The following is a 21,950-nucleotide window of genomic DNA, read 5'->3' on the forward strand; positions in this document are numbered from 1 at the left end:
ACAATGACCTGCCCAGGGTCCTGACCCCTAGCAGCCTATTCTGGATTCTAGTCATACTTGACCTGGACGTAACTGTGGGCTCCAGTCTAATTTTGTCTGGCCCTCTCCATAATAATTCTTGCTGCTCTTGACTACCCACTAGGATGAATACAGAAGTGAGCAGTGTGGTGTCCTGGACAGAGGGTTGAATACAGACATAATAATAATAATAATAATAATAATAATAATAATAATAATAATAATAATTTTTTATTTATACCCCGCCCTCCCCAGCCAAGGCCGGGCTCAGAGCAGCTTACAAGCAATAATAAAAACAAGATGAATGATTACAACTTAAAAACAAAAATAAAATACAACATTAAAATAATGGAACATTAAAATATTAAAATGTAGCCTCATCGCAGGAGGAGAAGGAAAAGAAAAAAGAAAGAGAGGGAGGGAGGGAATCAAATTGGCTCCAAGCCAAAGGCCAGGCGGAACAACTCTGTCTTACAGGCCCTGCAGAAAGAAATCAGATCCTGCAGGGCCCTGGTCTCATGAGGCAGGGTGTTCCACCAGGCCGGAGCCAGAGTTGAAAAGGCCCTGGCTCTGGTTGAGGCCAATCTAACTTCCTTAGGGCCTGGGACCACTAGAGTGTTGTTATTTATGGACCTTGAGGCTCTCCGTGGGGCATACCAGGAGAGGCGGTCCCGTAGGTATGAGGGTCCTAGGCCGTGAAGGGCTTTAAAGGTTAAAAGCAGCACCTTAAATCTGACCCTGTACTAGACTACACTACCATGCCTACACTAGACCCATTGAAATCCATGGGACTCAAGTTTGTAATGCCTAAGCCTAAATCAGGCATCCCCCAAGCTTTGGCCCTCCAGATGTTTTGGACTACAATTCCCATCATCCCTGACCACTGGTCCTGTTAGCTAGGGATCATGGGAGTTGTAGGCCAAAACATCTGGAGGGCCGCAGGTTGGGGATGCCTGGCCTAAATCCACACCAGAATGTTGGGCTTGGACAAGGGAGACCTGGGTTTAAAGTCATTGGGACTAAGTCTTGAGCCTGACTGTCACACTAGCCTACCTGTCAGAGATGAGGATGAAACTGTGGCGGAGGAAAGCTTCCTGCAGAAAGGCTTGAATACAAATACAAACAAGGGTTTCATCTTTCTTATCTAACCCCCTTCAGCAAGTTGGGGGGAGGTTGTTGTGGCTGAAAGAGGAAACAAAGGCATTTAAAAAAATTGCTCTTAGGACACATGGATAGGTTAAGTTTAAATAAATGTTTGGCGTTACCATTTATTTAGCTCTAATGTACTCTGGGGGAAAGATGGGATCCATATTAATTCTAACCGCTAATGCTGTATCTGGAAACCCAGGCTCCTATATCATTTGAGCTAGTCCTGTTGCCAAAGAGAATTCTGACTGACAAAACTATGCTGGGTGGAAACCAAACTCACACACGTTAATTCCAATTTATACTAGTTGATGGAAGTATAAAGAACAAGTGTCAATGGATTTCAGAATGAATACTGGAAAACCTTGAAAAGGAAAGTTTGACCGTGAATGGGAGTTAAGTCTAGAAAGATATGTGCATGGGAGAAGTCTGTCTGTGTAACATGAGTTTCATCCACTCTTTCAACCATAACACTTTGCTCTATGAGATTACCATTGCACATTTTAAAAACAGTTTACTTCCTTGATATTCTGTATTGTGGCACAAACAGCAAGAAAAGCTTTGGTTGTGTGTGATGCTCTCTTCTGTGTTCTTTCTATTAATCCTGGCCTAGGTTATTTGGCACCTGCTCTGTAACACTGTTTTTAATGGGAATTTCAAACACTACTATGAAGTCTGCTTTCAAGACTGGTATTATAAGACAAAAATAAATGAAGATGTTTTACTCTGGCAGCTTTTTAATATCTGCCAGTAGTGGGTGTTGAAGCCATAGCAGAGCTTGGCCAGCATCTGGAGTAAGCTTGTGATGCCAGCAAAATGCCATAGATACTGTAGTTACATTCCATTGCCACAGGAGTTGTTACACTTCATTCTGAGCACTAATTTGCCGGTACATCAGTCTGTTAAATATCTAAATTAAATAAAATTTTATTTCTAGAAAGAGCTGGGACACTCTTGTTTTTTGTTAATAAAAGGCCCTCTGAATTAGTTTGGCATTGATTATGTGTAATGCTGTGTCTATTTAAAGAAAATGATTTGATGTTGATGTTTATTTTCCATCTAGCTATACCTCTCTAGTCTGCATAAATACATATGTAGATGAGTGTTTGGATGCTTATTATGAAAGATTGTTCTATGGAAGTTTATTAGTCATCATAACTAAAAGGGAATTGACATGTTCAGAGACAGTGTAATCTGGGAAGTTTATATTCCTAAAACCTGTGGCAGGATATAAATTAGGAGTGGCTCACTGCTTTGCTCTCAGTCTCCAAAACAATTATAATTTTTGATCATATAATGGGGACAAACATCAGGAGATGGCTGTCTTCATCATGCCTGACTTCTGTGGGACATTGTGCTAACCACTGGTGGACTAGATCAGGGATAGGGAACATGTGGTCCTCCAGATGTTGTTGGACCATAGCTATCAACTTTCAGATTTGAAAATAAGGGATCAGCAGCCTCACGTGTCCCGGGGACAGTCTATGGGATATCTAACAATCCGGGATAGCAGCGGGAAGCAATGGGAAACGGCGCTGGAATAAGGGAATTTCCCACAAAAAAGGGAAGGTTGACAGCTATGTGTTGGACACCAAATCCCATCAACTCCAGCCAGCGTGCCTAATGACCAAGGATGATTGGGACTGTAATCTAACAACATCTGAATGGTCACATTTTCATAGGCGAGGGGCCCTGGGAATGTCATGCCTAACAACACACACTTTCGAACACATATTTGAAGGGAAAGAGTAATGTGAACCTGGCCTCTCCGCTTGTATCTGGAGTGCTGCAGATTGCTTTGTGAGGACAGCACAATGAAGGACTCAGCATATGAACTGGGTTTGAGAAAAATAGTAAGTCTTGATGTAATGTAGATAGGAGCTTCCTAAATCCAGTTTCAGAAAACTTATTTAATTACAGTACCTGTTCTTACCACCTTTTGGCTAAACAGCAGACTGAATGTTCTCTTAAAGCCAGTTGCTTGTTTTCATTCAGTGTACTGTGGCAGGCCAATGATTGGTCTGTAATATTTCAGATATGCTGCTTAGGAGTATAATATATTCATAAATGTCTCTAAACTGAAGTTAAAATGCAACCCACTTAATTACTAGTAGATAAACATAGTGATTCTTCTCCCTTGAAACAGCCAAACACGTTCATAGTTAGCTAATTAAACCACCACATAAATGATTATTCAGAATAAAAGCAGATCGAGGGGATGGGAGGGAAGCAAAAGAAGTGAATTGTTATATGCACAGACGTCGCTTTCTTAGGTAATGAGTTGTTCCAGAAGAAACAACTTGTGGAAGATTATAAGGAAAAGAGCAGCAATTAGCTCAACAACGTCTGTTACACCAAACCCACTGCTTTTGTTTAGTTATCAGGAGGCTGGGTGTGAAGGAGAATGTTCAGCTGTTTTTCAAACCATCTTTGGTTTTCAATTGGCTAGAGCCAGAATGAGGTGCTATAGATACTCTATTGCATCTAAAGAGACTGTACGGAGTTCACCTGTCTCTGTTTATTAAGAATATTCCCTGTTTAGGTCCCTGTCTCTGATAAAGCACCGTCACTGTTTTGCCTCTCTCTGGGAATGACTTATTAATGTTTCACAGGTGTGAGTTGCTAGAGTTGTTTTTCTTCAGGGTTCAGCCTACTCCCCATTCCCTAAAACGGGGTTTTCTGAACTGCAAAGCTTCATTTAGCTGGTCTGTAGCATGTCTGGGTTTGTGGTTGAAAATTGGAGATGACACATTCATCGCATTGAATATTCATATAAACTTTCAATTACTTTTTGATTCATTCTTTAATTTCTTGTATTGTATTTTGTTGTATTACAGTTTGAATTGCTACAACCGGGGTGGAAAATCATTTAGTGGGCCACCAAGACCCTCAGCAATATTAAAATAGTAAAAAAAAAAGTTTGGGAACCACTGCTTTAGAATTAAAGTAAATGGAGGAGGGAGGTGAACCATCTTATCTCTCAACATGCATGCATGATTATAAATACACATGCAGGAACTGTAAGACATTCTTTGTTCTGCTGCTGGGGAGGTTAATGGGATAATGATGTATTTCTAGTACATCTTAAACTTAAAGAATGAGCACTCCTTTTAAGTCAACACAGGACAAGCTATTGCATAGTAAAGAAATATAGAATACAGGTGATGGAGTACAGCAGGGGTGAGGAACCAACTCCCATCAGCTTCAGCTGACATGGGTAATTGTCAGGGTTGAAGTTGAAGTCTAGCAGTAATGGATGGGCCACAGGTTGCCTTTGCCACTGTGCTGTGGTGGAGAGTCCTTGAATAGTCAGCCTTGGAATTAAGAATGCTACAAGTGTATCCCTGTTTTCCTTTGAAATGTTGGAGAGCATGAAGGGCTACACACCGCATGCCTATATTTGCAGCTGATCTTATTTTTATAAAATGGAAAGGCACTTACAGGAGGGAGAATTTAGAGCAAAGAAGTTGTGAGATAAAGTTTCCCTTCCCTTTCCGAGTTATAACCCTACTATGTCTAGCAATTCAAGGCACACATCTGCCAAAAGTGGCCTTTCCATTTACAGTAACATAAACATTTTCCCTAGGAAAATGGAGAAGAAGGAGGACTACAAGCCAGGCTGTAGTGTGTGTGTATCATTTATCTTCTTTTGGAGAGTTGTCCCATGCCCTAGTACATTGCAGTGTTACTGGTCATTACAGACATCTCTCATTTCAGCAATAGGACACCAGACAATCAACACAACAGCTCTGTAATGTCCCTTAGCTTTGAAATTTGTGAGACCGGCATGCTGTTTCTCAGGGGGAAAAGAAGAGAGAGACATAGGGAATGTGGAGGAAGAAGGACTATTTTTATACTCCCTTCTGTCTTCCAGCTAGTTATGGTGTCACAACATCGTGTGCTTCTCATCAATTAAACCACGACAATGTTCTCTTTTTCTTTTACAGCCTCGCAAAAGCAGTATTGAATTTTGGGTGAGGTTTCATGATTTGGTGAGGCTTTCATGATAGCTGCTGGAGAATTCTGTGGGTTGTTTGTTTGTTTGTTTTTGCTTCCCAGCACACATTCCGTTTGGCTAACTGGATCTTTCTGGTACAGAATTTAGAGACATAATTGCAGGCTTGAAATGAACTTTTTGGTTATCTGCTGAAATTACTCCACATCTATTGAGTCAAAGTTCTCAATGTCTTAATGTGCACAACAGTTTGTAGATCTGCCAATGTGTGTGTGTATGCTTGTTTGTGTGTTCGTGTATGCCAAGACAATAACTGGAGAGAGACTGTAGAGAGAGTTGTGCTGAGCCTGCTTTTCTGTGTCACATGTCTGATTGGTGGAAGCAGCAGAGCCACAATGAGGACTTGCAACATGAAGACTGGACTTGCATGTTTCTGGACTCAAACAGGGCACTATTAATGCTGGAAGCAATCCAAATGCTACATTAAGCTTCAGCTTTGCTTCTGGCACTAAAAATGCTAGGTACAATTTTGCAGGGGATGTGCAAGTACAACTCGTATGTTGAAATGCTGCTATGGAGAAGGGAGGCCAACTGTTTCTGTGAAATTAATACAGAGGGTACACCAGATAACTGAGAGAAAAGCAACCAAACCAACGATTCACACCAGAACTAGGAAGAAAGTTGTTACTCAAGGTAAAGGCCTAGCCCAAACAGTAAGCCCTTTATACCTTTTCTGCTGAGGGAATCCAATGATTAGCCTAGTCAGTAAAGAACCGTGGGGCATACCAGGAAATACATTCAAGAATCCTGAATCCCATCCTATCACTTGAACTAAGAGAACTGGGCCTACTGGATCAGGCTCGTTGCCCATCTAGTCCAGCATTCTATTCTCACAGTGGCCAGCTAGATACCTATGGGAAGCTTGAAAGCAGATGTTAAGCACAACAGCACTTTCCCCACTTGTGATTCCCAGCTGCATGTGTGTATTAAAAACTCTGTCAATGAATCTGTTAGCAAACTGTTATGTTACCCCTCTAGTAGTGTCTAAAAACTACCCCTCTAGTAGTGTCTAAATTAGTGGCCGAGGTTTGACAGACAGCACAGGGCACATTGTGAAGACTGCCTGATTAAACTTCACTCTCTGAGCACTAGGAAATCTGCACTGGCTGGAGGGAGGTTTTTTATTATTTCCATTAGCTTCGTGCAGTGGTGCTTATATTGAGGAACCCAGTGAAGGAAGAGTTGACAGCAAGTCAGGTAGCTAGGCTTAAATCCTCAAGCTCACAGCTTACATTGGCTAGGGATGCTCAACACTGAGCAAACTGTCAAGCCTTGTACTTTACACAGGCATGGAACTCTTGATACATTTACAGACAGAATAAACAGGTGCAAACCAGCTTTCGTTTCCTTCTAGCGGTCTTTAAGCCTTTTATTAATGCTGCTCCACTGGAGTTCATATTTTAGATTTTTTCAATTGTGATAAAAGCTTGGAAGAAGCTTTGATGGCATAAAAGTACAGCAGGAGACTTGAGGGGGGTTGCTGGCCGGCACATGAGGCCTGACTCTCAATTGCGCTGGGATGCTTTGCAGTGGAGGATGCGGCAGCTTTTCTAGATCTAGGTCAGGTTTGATAAATGCTATGCTGCATTTCTACTGTAGCCACTGTATGGCAAGGTTCTCCAATGCCCTCCTTTATGTGTACAAATAGAACGTGTATTTAGAGCTACAAGCACCAAAATTGCAGCTGTCAAGTGCTTTTACCTTGTTAATGTTCTGAAATTGGAGCCAAACACCTGCACATAGAAACTTAGAAATAAGTTCAATAATACTGCAGCAGTCTTGCCAATTATTTCTACAATGTTAGTCTAATGTGGAAATTGTTATGCATGCCAGATTACCATGTGGCTCATTGTTAATGGTTTTTAGACCTATTGAGGTCCTGTAGTTTGCTTGACACAGCATTTTATAGGTGGAGTTTATTTCAGGCATGTTATGTAGTGATAAAGACAGTTGTGTATGAACAGCCTGCTTCTTCCTGCCTGTTTTCCTTCTATCTCAACACACAGAAACTGCAGATAATTCCCGGGGATTCATATGAAATTGCCAGTTAGGATGGAAGGGTAGAGAAGTAGTTCATGGGCCTCCTGCTGCACAAAAATTACTGACAGTGTGCCCACATCATCTCTTCCTTGGCAAACATGTGAATCGGGCATTGCATGGACCTAGAGGTTTCCTTGTGTGATAGGAATTCCTGAGGTATGCTCTGATATTGGAGATAATATATAGCAATCATCACTAACAGCCATTGCTTTATTAATTACCATGGATGGTCTAAGGTAAAACAAGTGACCTGGTTTGCGCATCACATTAAACCATAGTTGAAAATAAACAATGGTTTATTTTCTTGTTTTGTCTACCCAGTGGTGCAACAGTAGCAGACGGGCTTGTGGAAGTGTTGAGCAGTATGCTGCTCCAGTTCATTAAACCATAGTTTGACATGTGATCTGGACTGGTGTACGATTTATTTCCCCACCCCCTTGCTAGTGGTCTTTTACTTAAGTAAAAGAATAGCATTTTACTTAGATTTATTCTAGGGTTTCCTTCCTTAATGATGGTGTTCTGCAGTACTTTGATTGCCTGTGAGTGGTAGGTTCAGTTTGGATATGTGTCTTCCACCTATTGCTGGCTTCTCTAAGGCTGACGTTCTTAAAGATAGGATGCCCTTATGATTCACTATAGTAGTTTAAATGGAACATATGAGCTCATTAAAAAGGTTAGGTAGATTAACCCCCAATTTTGCATCATATGGGAGCATCCAGGAGACCTGTACTCAAAAGAACATGAGAGCAATGAGCCAGACCATTCCAGATGACATTTATATACTCATCAACATCTGGAATGAATTTAGTCTCTCTCTAATCATCAATGTAAAATACTAGGCTGTTCTTTTGCTTTCTGTTTTCCATATGACAACCCTAGCTAAACTGAGTCTCTAATACAACACAGCTAATGGCATCCATTATGTGTAATTGAACTTTTTATTAAAGGAATGATTGCAGAAAGAAAAACTAATTAGAATTAAAGAAATTTGTCTGGTTGCTCTGTTTTATCGTCTTGTTGTTGAAGGCCAATTGAATGACAGTCTAAATTGTTTATCGTGCGTCAGCATCTCAGCACTGAACAGGGAGGCAGGAAGAGAGAGAGAGAGAGAGAGAGAGAGAGAGAGAGAGAGAGAGAGAGAGAGACCAAATGTGTGGGAAACAGAACAGGAGAGACAGCAGATATTTGGGCATGTGTACTAAAGATTAATAGTTTTCTCCCCAAAAAAGAAACATACATACATTTAACTTATATGCCACCCTTCATCAAAAGATCACAGGGTAATTTACAATATAGAGCACAAATGCCAATGCATAGTATCTATACAATATAAAAACCAAAGTAGTTATAATTGTATTTATATACAGTAATAAGAAATAATATTATACAATAAAATGCACACCCTCTCAGCTGTTACCTCAGAGCTTTCCTTTTCCTCTCTCAGTCTCTAACTGTGAGACACCTTCACTGCCTCTCACTCAGGGTTATTCCACTATATATCTGCCACTTTTCTGTGGCACGACAGCTTTCCATTTAGTTTAATCATCATTAATATGTGTAATATCTTTTTCTGTGTCTGAGAAGCTGAGAAGCTGAGGGTGGTAAAAGGAGGTGTTATTCCAGTTTGTTCGCATAGGAGCCATGTGAAGTAGGTTAGGCTGAGAGGTATTCTTGAGTAGCCCCAAATCAGCCAGCAGTCTTCATAGCTAGCTAGCATTTGGACCCAGGTTTCTCTGCTCAAATCCAACCTATAAGTGGTTTGGTATAACAGGGGGAAGACCTCTACCTGACTGGTCCCTTCCTTCCAGGTCTTCAAGCCTAAAATCTTTGATTTGTCTAGTGGAAACCCTGATTCTGTTTATTTACATCCCTCCCATGCCACCCTGAAACTAACAACTTGTTCAGTTCCCTTCTAACTTGTGATAAGTTTCAATTTTCCTAGTGAAAATCAGAGAATTAACATCTTAAAATTATGTCCTCAATAACCATCTTTACCAACTATGGTGCAAATTTTTACACACATACAGCCTTGATATTGATACTATCTCTAATACAATATTTCGCCTCGTCTATGCAGAAACAAGGGGTGTGTGTACTCTGCTTGCATTTTTGTCATGTTCTTTAGGCATGTAGCATACACACAGGATGCTCCATATACCTGACCAAAAGGTTTAATTTCTTCATTTTGGAATAGCCACTGAATTCTATCTGTTTCTTAGCAAATCTCTACCATTTTCCACAGTTGTGAGCCATTTCTTCTACATGCATAATTTTCACTGAAGTTCCTGAAGGTCTTCAAAACTTGGTTGAATTGTAGCTTATAAAACATTTATCAAAAACTAAAAAAAGAATGTACATGTCTTTGGCTTCTATGTCCTCAAAGTGCCCCAAAGGCACAATAAATATAACAGCTTTACTTGCTACACCAATGGGATTAAGTAAAGGTATTACATTTGTCTGATCCTCCTAATCTATTGCAAGGAGTCAGAGTTCGAAATATAATAACCATTGTGTGTTTGACTGGGAGATAACAGTATGATAAAAAAACATTTGTCTTGTACTGGCAACAAGACAACTAGATTTGTACATGACCTAAAATGTACAGTGTGAAAAAGCCATAGAATGAACTGGAGATATGTATGGGAAAAATGTCCAAGAGGGTGCATTTTTTATGCTGATTTTCCTGCAAGATTTTTACACACATACAAAATCAGATTATCTGCTGTAGTTTCTTCTTCTGCAATACTAATTCAGTGTGCCACATAAGAAGCCTAAATACAAAAACAAATAACTAGGAGTGGGATTCCCCTAAGAAGCCCCACCAACAAAAGTCTGTGCAAGGATCTTCTTGCACAATGAGGCTTTCCCCCTCTTTCCTGTGCGCCCCCATTCCTCCTTAAATTGGCTTGAGGGAGGGGTCAGCACATGGGAGGAGGAGATTAGGGGTTGTTCCATCTAGCAAGTTGAAATGCTTCAACAGTTGAAATGATAGGAAGAGCATAATGTTGAATTTTACTCTTTATTTTTGTCCTACTTCCCATGCTCTCTTACTCAAATTGTAGTAAGAAAGTATTGTTGAGTACTCTTCTGCTCAAGGCATGTAATTTAGTACTTCTGTCCTCAGATGCTCATACAATAGCCGAGATTTTTCTTAGTTCTGCTGATTTGTAAATGAAAATAATTGATTGCTGTGGATTCTGACTGGATTTAGTTGGAGGGGTAGGATGGGAGTTTAGGACAGTGTAAGTGAAAACACAGAATATGGCCTCTAATGTTCTTCAAGTGAATGTGAGGTGAGGCCTTTTAAACCCCACTCCCTTTGCCAAAGCATTTGTCAGCCTGGAGCTGTTGTGTTGTTTCAGTTTGTCATGAAGGAAATCTGCCAACATTCTTAGCGAATGTTTCCCCATCCGGGAGTGACCTCTTCACACTCAAGCATAATCGCTGGTTGGCTTGCAACTTTGCCAATTAACACTGATTGTTTAGAATGTGCAGATCAGCTTTCTGAAATCAAATTTTTAATAACTCAGAGCTTATACAATAGAAGGGAAATAGTACTAAAGCTTTATGTGGGTAAGGAAGGAAGTGCCCTGCAAATAAGCCTGAAGATAATTAGGTGATTTGATTCATAATTTGGAAATCACTTAAGGAAATATCGCTTGTCTGATCAGCAACATTACTAAACTAATAAAGCAATGTGCTTTTGTTTATATTTGACTTTTTCCAATGGTAAAAAGAGACTTGTGATAGCTAGCAAAGAGAAAAGCATTAGAATCTCTCGTTATCCTGAACTATTAACTATATGAATTAATATGGTGGTCTTGTGTCAATGAAATCTTCTTAACCTTCCTATAAAGCACCATTTGGCTAAATTAAATTGTATTGCTTAAATATTCACAGGCAATATTGTTGTCCATGATGAAGCATCCACAACCCTGCCTGTCTTGCTTCCCCTTGACTTTTTGCTGTTCTTATCTTATCTCATGCATTGTCTAAAATCATCAGATGCCTCACATCTGAAGGCAGGAGTTAACATAGCAGCACAACACTACTCCCTGCTTCTTAATTTCAAAATGAGAATAAGCATGGCTAGAGGGGCAGACTAGAATTACAGGGACCCAGATTCCAATTTCCACTTAGACTGCAATAAAACCCCCATTTACTTGGGACCCAGCAATTACAATAAAACTTACTTCTGTGCAGACATGGTCAGAAGTGTGCTGTTAGCCTGAAGCTCACTGGATGACTTATATCTGTTCATGGTGTTTTCATGAAAATAAAATTATGTATGTTGGCAGTGAAGCGGGAGAGAAATAATGTATGTCACCCCAAGTCTCTTGAAGGAAAGGTGGAATATATGAGGGTAATAACATAAAGGGGGGAGGAACAGTTTTAATCAATTCCTAATTCAGTTTACCAATTCTCTCCCCCACCCCCTTCTATCATACATAAGCAGTTGGGTGAATGGTTCCCATGTTTTGACATGCTGGGAACTTGGAATGGACTTCCTCAGAAGGTGGTGGACTCTCCTTCATTGGTGGTTTGTAGCAGAGGCTGGATAGCCATCAGTCATGGATGCTTTAGCTGAGATTCCTCCATTGCAGGGGGTCGGACTAGGTGACCCTCAGGTTCCCTTCCAACTCTTCAATTCTATGAAAAATAAATGGTCTTGCAAGTGAAAGGGAGGCTGGTACTGCTGGTACTGTGATGGTGAATCTGTTAGGACATCTCATTTTTCACTCCTTCTAGTTCTGTCCCCCCCCCCCCGTCTGCAACGAACAGCATGAACAGAATGCTAAATATGTCCTTATATTACTCATGGAATGGAAAGGTCACTGGAATGAGGAAAAAAAGACCCATGCCCCTGGTACAGGGTGAATGAATGAAGCTTTAGGGTTCTAAGATAACCTAGAGATTTCAAGAGGGGAGAGGTTACCAAAACCAACATAAATTACATTTTATTTATAAATAACCCCTTGCCAAGACAGTTGCTCTGCTCCACAGAGACAATCGCTAGGGAAAAATCTCTACAGATTAAAATCATAAATTAAAATATAAAATACACATGAACATGATAAATAAAACTACTTCTGAATTATCAATAAAGGAATGGATTGAGTTGCAAACCCAGTAGGGTAAGCCTTCTGGCACAAAGACTCTGACCAGTTTCACATGTGCCCATTTTAAGCCACTTTCAGACAGCCATAGCAACAGTTAGAAAGACAGTTTTAAATGTGCTTGTATCAGGTTTTTAAATCAGCTGAAGGTCATGTAGGAAGGTGGGCTTACAATCGCATTGTGACCTTGCTGTGATATTTATGCTAGGAACACAGGAACCAGCTGCCTTTTACTGAGTCAGACTCATGGTCTTTCTAGCTCAGTATTGTGTACACTGACTGCAAGATTTCAGACAAGGGTCTTTCTCAGCCTCAGTGCCAGAGATCAAACCTGAGACCTTCTGGATACAAAGCATATGATCTACCACTGAACTACCATGTAATTTCTGATACAACAGCTCTTGATTGCTACTTGGTATTCCAAGCTTCAATTTGATGGTTCCAATTGAGCCTACTGTGAACCTACTATGTTAGAAACATATTTACAATTTTTTTGTAATTCTAACAGTGTGAGTTCATACATTGTAGACTCATAGGGTTAGTTGTCCTACTCCTGGGAAGAGTAGCACTATAACTGAGAAAAGACAGAGAGAATACAGTGGTACTTCAGGTTACAGATGCTTCAGGTCACAGACGCTTCAGGTTACAGAATCCACTAACCCAGAAATAGTACCTCGGGTTAAGAACTTTGCTTCAGGATATGAACAGAAATCGCACCGCGGCGGTGCGGCAGCAACGGGAAGCACCATTAGCTAAAGTGGTACGTCAGGTTAAGAACAGTTTCAGGTTAAGAACGGACCTCCAGAATGAATTAAGTTCTTAACCCGAGGTACCACTGTATAAAAAGCAGAGCATTCACATATACTGATTCATATGGAATTTTGGAAAAATATATACTGTAGCTGGGTGGCTGAGGGAATCTTGAACACAGAGTTGATATTTGAGAGATGTTATCCTTTTCAGGTTGGTACAACAGAAATCATAAGGGGCTGGAGAAAAAGAGTATGGATCCCCAGGAAAGACTAGGGGTGGGATTTAACCCTCTAGCAAAATTATTGTTACCCAGAGGGTCATTGGTGGTGGGACAGGCATCTGCCCCTCCCCCCATGGGCTCTTGCGGATATACAGTAGTTTCCCTGGGAGCATGATCTCTCCATTGACTTACGTCGGGAAGGGGTGGTGATGGAGTACACAGCTTAGATCCATGTGAAAAACAAGCACAATCCTTCTTCCAAATCACTGTGATTGTAGTGTCCAGGGGAAATCATTCTGATTAAGGCCTACACCTATAAGTCGCAATGAAAGCTCTTGCACACCACCTCTTCTCTGGAGCTTGATTTTGTGTTACTGGTATGTTTTTAAATGCAGCTGACTCTTTAACATGCAGTATTCAGGGTGGTGGGCACTGGAGCCCACAGAGTGATGCAGGGATTTATGGAATCTCTGATCCAACTGGAGGCACTCTGTTAATGGCTCAGTCTGACTCAGGCATGTGAAAACCTCATCTGCATCACCCTTATTCTCCTTGTAATTCAGGAACTATTCAGAGTCATACTATATGATACACATATTTGCAAACGTTTGTTTAGCATAATCATAACTTTGTGTTTTTGTGTGTATATTTAAAACATCTTAGATGCATGCCTAAAATATATAATGTATGTAGTAGTACCAAGACTTTGAGGAGGACAGATTACTTAATGGTTCTATCAGAATTCTCTTCACACATCCAGAACAGAAATAAGAAAAGATGAAAGCACAGGGCACTTTTGTTGTTGTTTAAAAGTTTAATTAATAAAAATGATGAGCCAGAATGTTTTATGTCTTGTATGCTTATCTCATTTGACTGCATCAGTGAACCCAAATACCTCTGCATGAGGAGCAGCAAACTCATTTGAGTCATTTAGGGAGGTGAATGAAACATGATACACTCCATGATGATCTATTAGATGTGGCTGTCATACCAAGGCAGATTTGATTTAAACAAATTCATCTGACATTCTATCCCATAAACAATGGTAGATGTGGCAGGTGATCTCGATAGGGCTGAAAATGGTTGTTCTAACCTTGGCAAATTCTTGCAGGGCTTTGACAGCAGCCTTTAACAAGAGGCATTAAAGCATTTATTCATGGGATCTTCCCATACCACTGGTTTGGCTTACTAGGACAATTGAGAATGTGGGTGTCATGTAATCACACTTACTGTGTGTGTGTGTGTGTGTGTGTGTGTGTGTGTGTGTGTAGCCGTAGCCGTTTCAGGAAAAACAGTAATAACTCAAAGGATTGTCTCTTCTGAGCTGACTCAGCTAAGGAACAAGCTATATGTAGTTGTATGTAACTTTATACAGTGTGTTAAGAAAAGAAATCCCATGGGTGAGAATATGCTCAGAGACACCCTACCCTGTTCCTTAATTCTAAGGGCCAGCTAGATGTGATGCTAAATGTGTAATTAGATAGCAATTATTTCCTAGTTAGAAAAAGGAAAACATGCTGAATTCTCTCTCAATTTAAAATAAAAAATAATAAAAGATTCTGCCTCGTGCTGGTATATGCACAAATGAAAATGTCTCCTTAGCAACGAAGTATGTTCTGGAAGTAACCCAATATCAACAAATCTGTCTCAACATCTGCTTTATAGAGTTGATCCTATAAGTATGCACTTCTGGCTCCATAGTGCTAAAGGTCAATGTTATTAATGCTAACTGCAGCCTTGGGTTAACATATTCACACAGTAAGGATATCCATGTCATGGATTTGTTGATAACCATAATCCAGAAACAGCCTTCCACTTATGTTTTTCATAGGTTTTTCATATCACAGTTTCCTCCATTTACAGATTATTATCTCTGAGGAGAAAATGCTACACTGCCTGCCATTCATTTCTTTAAAAAAAGAAAAATTGGCTGCTGATACAAGTTGCCAGTGGGCTTGATTATTTGCAATATTCCCTCTGTGCATTTTGTGAAATGCTGGTAAAGAGCAAGGCTATTTGGATGAACTGGAGGCTGGATTCTGTTTGGAGTACATGAATCAACTTTCAGGTTATGCATTAAAATCTAAAAAACTCAAAGAACAATGATTAGCAAATATGTTTCATTAATTAGCACACTCTTGAGCAAGAGTTGTACACACACCATTTTAAACAAGCTGTTTCAAAATTGAGAGAAACAGCTTTCATAACAGTGCTCCCAGTTTAATCCTGTCAATAGGAACTTCGAATGCAGTGGTTTTTCAGGAAATTGCCCAGCTTCTCAATCAGATTAGATTAGCAGTTTTTGAAAGAACAGTTAGAATAATCTCTTTTCAATATCTGATGAAGCAGACTCTGGTCCATGAAAGCTTATGGCATAGTACATCTGTCAAGGTGTTACAAGACCCTTGGTTCTCTCTTCACTAGAGAATAAGATCTTGTCTACTTTTTGCAACCTCCAATTTAAGTAAACAATGAACATGACAGACAGTAGACATTGTGTGCAGAATTCTCCAGAAACCCACCAGAATATATGAGAAACTATTAGCTTTAGGTCAGGAGGTCACAGATTTTTAATATCACTATAGTGGAAATAGGTGTCAAAGGGTATATTTCTCTAAATTTATAATCCTACATACATTACCCAATTCAGGGGAAGAAAATCAATTTTCATGCCAGCTTTTAACCTCTGTGGTTTAGATTACTGCTTAAAAATGCACTGAAAATGGGATTAGCAAAAATGGGATTAGATTGGTTTTTTTGTAATGTTTTTTATTATTATTTCCTTTTATAATGTATATAAAACAGAGAAAACAATTATAATAGAAAAATATTTAAAGATGAAAAACTAAACTGTAAAATACATACATAGAATGAGTAGTTGCACATGAGTTAAAATAACAAAGTCCAGGTAAAGACTAACAGCTTTATCAGATCATCAAGTATTGTTCCAGATTTGCCAGGCTTGTGACAAGGGTTGTCTTGAAAATGAAGGTTCCACTGTATATAAAAGGTGTCTGGAGATTCTAGCCCATGTCAGAATCTTAAATTGTGTGTAATCTTCTCAATTATAGCTATATTCCAGAGTGAGTGGTACCAAACATCCAGTGTAATATTTGGGGCTGTTTTCCAGTGAGCTGCAATTATTATTTATGCTGCCAACATAATATATAAGACCAAGCCTTTTGACATTGGTATAATCAAAAACCTAACATTAATTTTGGACAATATTTTCTTTGGTAATATTTATTTCTGTCAAAATTAAATTCCAATAATCTTGCACCAGCTGACATTCCCACCATAAATTATAATATGTACCAAGTTTATTACAACCCCTCCAACAATTAGGTGATATAGAAGAAAACATTTTTGACATTTGCAAAGTAGTGTTATACCATCTGTGTGATAATTTTTACAGGGTCAAGCCACTGGAAACAGATTTTAATGGTTGTGCTTCCTAACCCTGAGAAGAATTTATGTGCCAGTGGATGAGATGATTATTATGTCCCTAAAAAGATGGTGTGGGGGGGAAATATGGTACTACATAGGGGAGAGAATTATAGGGTTTGGCTGTTAAGGCTTGGAAAGTTCTTACAGTAAAGCAGAATCAAGACTGACCCAAAACATTTTGATGCTTACGGTATCCCATTTCATATACTGAAGTTGATTGGACTGGTGCTTGAATCATAATTTGACACTGGGATGTGACAGTTTCTTCCTGAGAGCAATAGGCTAGTTTAGGAGGCGCAGGGCAGACTGCCCTCCAACACCTCAAACCGCCCCCCAACATTTGCAGCCTGAAGCAGTTGCCTCACTTTGCCTAAATATAGGGCCAACCCTGAGCTGAATCCTTATAATCTTTGCCAGATTGAACAGGCAAAATGGACTGAGTGACATCTGATGCTGTAGAACACGTAAATTTCCTGGAAATTATTATAATGTATATTGATTTGGCATTTTCATCCATTGCACCCACACACATTTAGTCCATCCTCCTAGATTCATTATGTATTTGAATATATTAATATCAGTTGTGTTCTTGATATGATAGTGGAACAGAGCAATTGGACAATGAACAAGGAAGGAAAGCTAACACAAACTGAATAATGGAGGTACAGGGGCTCAGTCTTGGCTCTTACAGTTTTGGGATTGTCTTTCTCAAAAAAGGAATATTGAATTTGGAATATTGAATATGAAAGGCTGAACTTCATGTATTAATTTTAAATAACCATCTATTTCTTGCAGGCCTCTAGTAAGAATACATTGCAGGTATACAACTTCAGTTCATTTTAGCAGGATTCCCTAGAAGTAGATTGCATGCACGTTAATTTAGAAAAGTAGCTTTTAGGAAGTATTAAGCTCCAGGTGATGGGTGGTAAAATTATTAATCTTGCAAGAAATTTTATCATAATTGTAAACCAGCCCTCAGAAATGTCCAAATGTTTGTACTTAGGTCTCAGCATTTGTACATTAATTATATAGTGTTTGAAGTATTTCCAGGGATCATTGCAAGTTGAAGAATTTTACCACCTGGAGCTAAATGCTTCCTGAGAGTTAGTTATCAAACTGAACATGCTCCCAATCTACTTCTGGGGAATCTTGCTAAAATTATAGTATAATTGGGTGGACAATAAGGATAGCCTCATGCCTTTTTTCTGGAACATAATGGGAATTTTGTTAGCTTGCATTGTTCTGCTTAGAAAGAGTTTTAACCTTAGATGTATGACATAAGTTGAGGTAATGGCTTCTTGTTTTCATATTATTTCAGATAAAGAAAGTAGCACTGTATGCCTACAGAGTGGCACTCAGCCACGGATAATTGTAGCATCATCATCATCATCATCATCATCTATTATTTATACCCTGCCCATCTGGCTGGGTTTCCCCAGACACTCTGGGCAGCTTCCAGCAAAATATTAAAATATAATAATTCATCAAATATTAAAAGCTTCCCTAAACAGGACTGCCTTCAGACGTCTTCTAAAAGTCAGATACTTGTTTATTTCTTTGACATCTGGTGGGAGGGCATTCCATAGGGTGGGTGCCACTACCAAGAAGGCCCTCTGCCTGGTTCCCTGTAACTTCACTTTTCACAGTGAGGGAACCGCCAGAAGGCCCTCGGCCCTGGACCTCAGTGTCCAGGCTGAACGATGGGGGTGGAGATGCTCCTTCAGGTATACTGGGCCGAGGCCATTTAGGGCTTTAAAGGTCAGCACCAACACTTTGAATTGTGCCCGGAAACGTACTGGGAGCCAATGTAGGTCTTTCAGGACTGGTGTTATGTGGTCTCGGCGGCCACTCCCAGTCACCAGTCTAGCTGCCGCATTCTGGATTAATTGTAGTTTCCAGGTCACCTTCAAAAGTAGCCCCACGTAGAGCACATTGCAGTAGTCCAAGCAGGAGATAACCAGAGCATGAACCACTCTGGCAAGACAGTCCATGGGCAGGTAGGGTCTCAGCCTGAGTACCAAATGGAGCTGGTAGACAGCTGCCCTGGACGCAGAATTGACCTTCCCCTGTATGGATAGCTGTGAGTCCAAAATGACTCCCAGGCTGCACACCTGGTCCTTCAGGGGCACAGTTACCCCATTCAGGACCAGAGAGTCCTCCATACCCACCCCCTGTTCCCCCCCAAACAGTACTTCTGTCTTGCCAGGATTCAATCTCAATCTGATAGCCGCCATCCATCCTCCAACTGCCTCCAGACCCTCACACAGGACCTTCCCCGCCTTCACTTGTTCCAATTTAAAACTGGAACACAGATGCATAATATGGCAGCTTTTCTACTGGGCCTGAAGAGTATCTGACTTAGCCAAAGGTTTAACTATGTGTTTCTAACTATAGAGGCTAAAGTGATGAATGTGATTTTTAAAAATTAAATCCATTATTAGATCAGTCTATTGGGCTGTTCTCATGAGGGGTTCCTAAATTAAAAGATTAGTAGTAGTGAACAAGCTTCTCTGAGGGACTATGGGTCAATAAACAGCTTCCCATCAAACATGACTTACTAGCAGGTGGTAGTTAGACATGTGAGGTTAGCAAGATCCTTAAACTGGTTTATTTAAAAATGGGAAATTTTTATAAGAAAACCAAATAAACATTCAAAACATCCTGATGTAAAATAAATCCTAGCAAATAAATCCTAGCTTTGGGATTGAAGCAGCTAGTTAAAATGTTCTTTTCTTTTCTTTCCCCCAAAGTGTTCTACTATTGCAGTGTTTGTTACACTGTCACCATAGTCCTCATTATAACCATTTTAATTATGACCTTTCCTTTAGAGATAAATATCTGTTTTCTATCTGAACCTCTGGTCACCAATCTCTCTTCCTATTTTCCCTCAGAAGGCTCTCAAATGAATTCCTAACTGTCATTTCTAAGGGGCCTCTGTCAGCAGCACCTGCTTTCTTCCCGAGGTTCCAAAAGGGGTTTCCCTCACTCAGTGCAGGGCCACCTCTTCTCAGAAGCCTGAGAAGGATTCCAAGTTACCTCACAACAGATAATATATTATCAGTTAAATGTCAATTTTATAAACCACACACAACTTTATAATACATTCACCTAAATACCAGTTACATAACAATGCTGACCCAAAATTACAGTTTACAGTTTAACTTTAGTGGCTGTACATTGTGCTACATGCCAACATGCTCGGATTAACATCAGAGAGGGCCCTGCTGCATTGTTCTTTCTACAGTCTGAAGTTAGGCAGGCAGCTATGTGAAAAAAATCCTTTATTGTTATAATGGCACCGATGTTATTGAGTGTTCTCCCCAGAGAGGCCTGCCTGACTTCTTCATTGTTTAGCCTTTCCTGGTTAATGATACATTGCTTTTAAAAAGGCCTTTGTGGAGATATGGCTAGTTGATTATTAGTGGGCACTGATGTTCTTCCCTTGTACCTATCTATTAGGTAGATCAGTATTATTATCTCCAGAGTTACAGATGTGGGGAGGGCTTTAAACCAGAGGAAGTGGCTTGCCAAAAGCCACTACTGAATTAGTAGCTAAAGTGAACTTTGAAATGGAGACTCTGTGGTTTACAATTCAAATCTCTTATTCACAACTCTACATGAATGCATTAATGGAAATTGAACACAAAGAATTTCAGAACATAGTTTTTCAGCATCAGGTTTTTCATAGTTGGCTGGTTAAAAAAGAAAGCAAAATGGATCCAATGAGATTTTGGGGTGGATTCTGATTTTAATGTGTATGTAATAATGGTTTGTTTTTGGTTTGGTTGATGATAAAAACAAATAAAATGACAAATCCTATTTAGCTAAAAAACATGTTTAGCTGGATCTGGATGCCAAATGTTAGATATTCAGTTTAATTTACAATTGTTCTTTGAGCTTGTTTCATTATTTGAAGTTAGAATAGTTTAAAGGGTATAGATACTGTTTTTCTGTGGTGATTCCAATGTGTGTAGCTTGTGAGCATATCTAAAATGGGGAAAGTCAGAGTCCTCACACTAGTCTGACCAGTGTTTTCCTGATACAGAACAGAATTTCAAATCCATTGCAAGAAGATAGAAAGGAGAAGGGGAACAAAACAGACTGGCCCATTGATTGACTGAGATGCTGCTTCATTGTCACTAGGCCCAGACCTGTAGTGTAATCTGGAAGAAAGCAGCACACTGGAGATTCCAGTGTAGTACCTAGTGAGTTTAGGATCACACCAAATGGTTGTCCTGTGAAAAAAGATAGTCATCTCCATCTTGGAGTCCCAGGTCCATTTCTCATAATGGTTGTATTACTGCAATTTCTATACTACATGGAATTAACAACACTGTTTCTTGTTTTCTTTTGTCTTTTCTGCAGGAACGAGTGGAATATCTCTTTCTCATAATTTTTACAGTGGAAGCATTTTTAAAAGTAATAGCATATGGACTTCTCTTTCACCCTAACGCTTACCTCCGCAATGGCTGGAATTTACTAGATTTTATAATTGTGGTAGTAGGGTGAGTATTCATGGTTTATGTATGTGTTTCCTCTATTTAAACACAAAATGGGAACGAGATATTGTGGCTGTATGATGAAATTGAATACATCCTAACTTTTCGGGCAGGGCTGTGGTACCTTTAACAAGTGCTGCATATACAGAAATCTGGCAGAAAAATCTTTTCCAATACAGAGGTTGTTGAGGTGGCTTTTAGAATCATCAAAGTTATCAACATTAAGGATAAACTTAAGTTTTATTGGCTGAAATAAGCCTTCTTTGAGGCCACAATTCACATGACATGGAAGATGAGTGACAGGACTTCCCTAACAATGTTTTATTTGTTCAGAGGAGGTTGTGGTTTCTGATTGGGGTTTCAGCTCTGAAAAGTGGCTCAAACTTTTCTTCCAACCTTTCCCTGATTTAGAGTAAACTTTGGCTATTGCTTCTGATTTGTTTGGAAAGAAAAAAAATCACGAGCACCACTTTGGGTGACATGGCATACCAAGGCTTTTGGTTTGTTGTTCCCAGTGCAGTGAAGTGAAGATCTTTGAGCAGCATGCACTACTAGTACACTGCTCATTCACACTAAATCTTAGTTAAACAATAACCATGTTTTCAAGTGATATGGAAACCAGCCATAGCCAAGCGATCATGTGATGAAACCACATTTTGTATTATAATTTGCACAGATTTAGCTTAAATTAGGTA

At 39.7% G+C, this 21,950-nt stretch overlaps 1 protein-coding gene across 38 annotated transcripts in view; it reads left to right on the top strand.

Annotated features, from left to right (window-relative positions):
* CACNA1C (calcium voltage-gated channel subunit alpha1 C) overlaps positions 1–21,950 on the top strand; it is a 522,932-nt gene that overhangs the window by 289,578 nt on the left and 211,404 nt on the right. For all 38 annotated transcript variants that reach the window (XM_053405792.1, XM_053405794.1, XM_053405791.1 and 35 more), the window contains exon 4: positions 21,122–21,261. In XM_053405792.1, coding sequence (XP_053261767.1) covers positions 21,122–21,261 — 140 coding nt within the window. The remainder of the gene's footprint in view (positions 1–21,121; positions 21,262–21,950) is intronic.

This window comes from Podarcis raffonei, chromosome 10 (genome assembly GCF_027172205.1).
Source record: "Podarcis raffonei isolate rPodRaf1 chromosome 10, rPodRaf1.pri, whole genome shotgun sequence".
NCBI classification, from domain to species: Eukaryota; Metazoa; Chordata; class Lepidosauria; order Squamata; family Lacertidae; genus Podarcis; species Podarcis raffonei.